The sequence below is a fragment of the Penaeus japonicus genome, unplaced genomic scaffold (assembly GCF_977035675.1).
Source record: "Penaeus japonicus unplaced genomic scaffold, GWHDUDI00000001_assembly GWHDUDI00000011, whole genome shotgun sequence".
NCBI lineage: Eukaryota > Metazoa > Arthropoda > Malacostraca > Decapoda > Penaeidae > Penaeus > Penaeus japonicus.
In genome coordinates, this window is record NW_028234413.1 from 30793988 (window position 1) to 30798987 (window position 5000).

At 33.2% G+C, this 5000-nt stretch overlaps 1 protein-coding gene across 1 annotated transcript in view; it reads left to right on the forward strand.

Moving 5' to 3' along the window:
• LOC122254095 (ras-related protein Rab-10) overlaps positions 1 to 5000 on the forward strand; it is a 27096-nt gene that overhangs the window by 21057 nt on the left and 1039 nt on the right. Inside the window, exons 5-6 of the mRNA XM_086541435.1 lie at positions 534 to 737; positions 1198 to 5000. The exon at positions 1198 to 5000 is cut by the window's right edge and continues 1039 nt beyond it. Of these exons, the coding sequence (XP_086397561.1) occupies positions 534 to 737; positions 1198 to 1272 (279 nt within the window). The 3' untranslated portion in view covers positions 1273 to 5000. The remainder of the gene's footprint in view (positions 1 to 533; positions 738 to 1197) is intronic.

The following is a 5000-nucleotide window of genomic DNA, read 5'->3' on the forward strand; positions in this document are numbered from 1 at the left end:
CCGGAAAGTTTTGGTTTTTATAATTAATTTGTTATGGATGATTTATTGTTCTCTCTAGCATGACTTTTTTTTTTTACTAAATGTTCTTAAACAGAATCGGTAGAACATCCATCAAAAACTATGTCAAACTCTGGATTTTTTTTAACATAAATTGGTAAAGCTGTGGCAAGCTCCCCTGGGCTTGGTCTGAATTTCAAACATTTTCTTATTTGACCCATTAATGCTTTTCCATTGTTATGGAATTATCATTGCAATCTGTCTTGCAAATGATTACCATTGCAATTGATAATTCCTAATAAGAAGTTCTAACATGTTTGCTGATTATTCATATATTCTCATTAGAAATCAGTACACAAGCTGATGTGTATTATTTTTTGTCATTGTTTTTTATTATGATTAATACCATTATTACTACATTTTTCATATCTCTACCTTTTTTCCCCTTCCTCATCCTGTCCCACTTTCCCCTCCTGGCAGTTGATTATCCAGGATAATCCTAAAGTAAACACACTTGCGTATTAGCGTAAATTATTTTTGTATGCTGTCAGCGCAACATACAAAATAGCAAGGCTGGATTACTTTGCACAGCAGCTTACATGCAAATGCCTTTTCAGATTGCACGAGAGCATGGCATCCGATTCTTAGAGACGTCAGCCAAGGCCAACATCAACATTGAACAAGCTTTCTTAGAACTTGCAGAAGCAATCCTTAACAAGACACCAGGCCGTGACCCACAGGTATGCCAAGTAAAAGATAATTTGAAAGGTATTTTGATACAACTATTGGAATATGAATTGGTTTAGTTCATGACTAAGTGACTAACTGTTCTTTTTATATTTCAAGTAGTATTGTAACAGGGTAGAATTGAAAAACAAAGTCATTTTCAGTTTTAAGACTGAATAATGAATTGAGAAACTTGCAAGTTGATGGATATATATTGTAAGCTTTGCCTGAATAATGAATTGAGAAACTTGCAAGTAGATGGATATATATATTGTAAGCTTTGCCTGCATATGTAATATCTCTTTACTTTTCACATGGTATTTAATTACTTGTAAATGATAAGCAGCATAACAAACCCGCAAAAAGATTTGAAGCTCCATATCAATTCCAACATGTTTTTTTATTTTTATTTTTTTATTTGGTAAGAGTAGGATCTTGAAATTGCAGTAATTTATAGGACTATTTGCTTTGCAGGAAAATCCCGACAATGTTGTTCGTCCAGATAAGCGGAGTAGGGATGGAGGTGCAGCCCGGCAGTGCTGTGCGTAAAGTCATTGCATATTTTTATCACCTAAAGGAGTCAGTTACACCCTGTAAGGACACCTCCTCTGCAGGATTGTTTAAGAAGGCTCTCTGCAGATGGTTGTTTCTCCGTAGGGCTTGTCTATGAAACTCCTTATGGCAGAGGGCACACAGTGTTCTCTGCATTAAAACTAACATCACCGCAGACTCCCCACCTTAGACTAATGCTCGCGGGGGAGGTGACGATAAACAAGCACAGACTTTTTTATGCTTAATCAGTACCATCTATCTACACTGCACTCAGGGGATGGATTCAAAAGATGATAAGCTAGGAACCAATAATTGCAGGTTATTGCTCATGTTTACGTCTGAGTGTTGCTGTCAGATGTGTCGGAGTTTGTCCCAGAATGATGTGAATGTTGTCAGGAGATTGAGATGTTAGCCACCTAATTTTGATCCTTAGATGGAATCTTGGTACAGGAGGATTTTTTTTTTGTTACTTTCTTTTCTTTCTTTTTTTAATCTAAAAATTAAAAAAGAACTGTTAGTGTATGCCAAGAGGCTGTCAAGGAAGCATGTGTATTGCCTAATGCAAGGAGAACCACTACTCTGAGGTAACTATCACGACTTGGTGCAATTGAATTGACCTTAGAACTTTTGTGCACTTTATGCCTTATAATTCTTCAGTGTAAGGCTTTTCATATGCATGAAAAATGCCTTTCGTTTGTGTTGACCTTATTGTGGAAATAAGTGGCTTGAAAAGGGTATTTGTATGTAAAGCATAATTTGAATATTTTTCCTTTTGCCAAGAAGTGTTTTCAATCATATACTTTTTGAACTTGCCATGTGATAACCAAAAATCACCTAATCATATTTTATTTTATTCATTGATATTAAATGGGTATTGACTGACAACCATTCAATTACTCGCTCTTATTTTTTGTGTAATAACGAGGCATATTCATATCAAATCTGATTGGATTAAATAAATCCTATAAAAGTGACCTGTATAGACATTTGGAAAATCTTCCCTTCCAGTAATTTAAAAATGATTTCTTCATGGAGAGGTGACACTGACTTTTGTTGTGTTGATGTTTGAACGTTACAGAAGGCCGAGAAAGCTTGATGTAACCTGGTTTGGTCGTAGGACACATTTGTTGGACCTTTGTGTGGGTTTGGGCTTAACCTGAAATTTTGATAAGGATAAGGTTTAATGGAACAGGATAAGATTTCAAATTGATTTTTAATCATACCAATTTTTTTTCTTTTTTTTTTCTAATTTGTCACTATTATTGGGTAACCATCATCATGATTGCTATTACTATTGATATCAACATCAGCATCATTATTATTAATAATAGTTCAATACTGTTATTGCCACACTTCATAGTGCAATAGCATTAAAGGAAATAGAATATCAAGTACATTATCATGCCACTTCTTTTTTATTTTGTCACATTGAAACCTTTTCTGTTGTCTTGGGTTGAGCAAAATATACTAGGGAGAATTTGTGATCATGAATCAGTTACTTCCTACTGTCATTGGTAAGCTTTATTTTTTAACCCCAGTGATTATACCAAAAGAATAGTCTGGTAAAATTATGTTGAAAGATATTATGATTGTGTTATATTTATCCTTTTGACCAATACATTGGAAAAATTGAAGGTGTTAAACACACAAGTTCTTCACCATGGAAAGTCTAGTTGATTATTGTATTCTGAATTGGATGCTAATGGAGAAGCTCAAAGGTAATGGATTTGAAGGAAACCATATGGGTGTTTCAGTTATTGATATTACTTTTTTTTTTTCTTTCTTTTTTTTTTACCTACCTTTTCCCCTCTATTTTGCTATAAAAATGCTTTCCAGTTAATTCACTTATTTATTGTAGATTTTTGCCTTCTTTTGCAGTTGGAATTTGCTCCTAGATTGATATTATATCTCTACTTATACCTCTTTTTATCATATTTTTTCTTCAAGGGTGGAAACTTGGTTTATCTGTGATTATACTGGTAATACTTCCCACAAAGACATACACAAATATATGTATAGAAAGACAAGACATTTACACCCATTCGTATGCAAGCTTTTTCAGCACAAAATATTACAGAGGCTTTTCTCAAGTGCTTGCTTACGCAGTTGAAATATTGGAGCAAAGACTTCATTCTCCTTCAGGCTTTCAAGTCGTCCAGTTTTCAATGGCTAAAAGAAGAAAAAATGGTTAAACACTGTGTTCTAGAAGTGCAATATGTTTTGATATTTCTTCTAAAAAATTTCATTATTACTTTTGTTATTTTATGATTATTAAAAGAATTATTGTCATATATCATAGTTTTTTGTTTTTTACATTTGTCATTTAACAATCTTGCCAAAAAAAAACTTTTTTTTTCTGAAATGTAAATGTAAACATTATCCAGAATATTAATTTCAGGGTCATAGATATTAATCTGTACACAGTGCTTACTGCAATTGGAATGTCAAATCCAAATTTGTTCCCCCTAAGATCCATTATTATTATTATGATTATTATTATTTATTATTTTTTTTTACAAAAAGATGATATTGACCTTTTTTCTTTTTTTCTTTATCTCCCTCATTCTTTTCTTGACTTGTGTCTTTAGACTGATTTATACAGGATTTGAGGCAAGGCCCAGTCAATGGCTCGGGCTGCTCCTTAAGCAGACTACCAGTGAGGGGAAACGGGAGAATGGGCGATGAGTTTTGTTTCCCTTATCCTCTTCTGTTTATTTTCATTGTATAGTATTCACAAACTGTGTGTCTTATGACGTGATATGTATAAAGATTGTCTAAAAGTTATCTCTGACAAATGGAGCGAGGTGGTGTCTTCCTTGTGTTTGAATCGCAATTTAAGAATGCTCGTTCTTTGCTGTACGACCAGTGTCCCCCCTCCTAGGAAATGAGAAACGTGGTCAAAAAGTCTTTCCTCACCAAAGTATAGTAATAAGTTGGGATATTCAGTTAGATAGAAAGGAGAATGGAAATTGTCACCCCCCCCTTTTTTTTTTCTATTCCATTCCTTGTTTTTTATTTTCTGTCAAATTGTGTTCCTCTCTTGCCAAAAGCATTGAAGATAAAGTCACACAAGGTTGACTGTGAGGGCTCCTATGTCTGTATTGAATTTAATAGCAGTGCTGTGTTTTTAGTGAACATGACAAGCTAGTTATCTGTAAACATGGTAGTTCATCCCAAGTTATGGAAGTGTCCTTTTTTCCCCTAATATTGCTTTCTTTTTCTCATATTTCTATCATTTTATTTATGTTTGTTATTATTATGATTATTAGATTACATCTCCATAATGTTTTAATTTATTTTCCATCACTGATTTTTTTTTTTTTTTTTTTAAGATATTCCACAAGTACTATTTCCTTTTCATCAGAGGTGAAATACATTAATATTTTACTTTTTTTTAAGAATAAGTTCTCATCAGCTTTACTTTTTTTTCGTAATAAAAACAAAAGCAAAAATAGTTTTGTACTTTTGACTTTGTGTATTATGTTTTTATACTTGTAAATGAAGAAATATGATCCACTAGGGCTGTAGTTTGTGGCATATATAGTTTATAAAACAAATTAAAGGAAGAGAAGATGATTTTTGGTGTCCAGAAGTTTCAAATTTAACTGTATTTTTGTCTCTAGTGTATGGCCTGCAGGCAGTGCTGAGAGGTAAACTACGAGATCATTTATCAGGTATCACCTGGTACATTAAAGAACAAAGCCCGTGATTATTAGATTATCAGA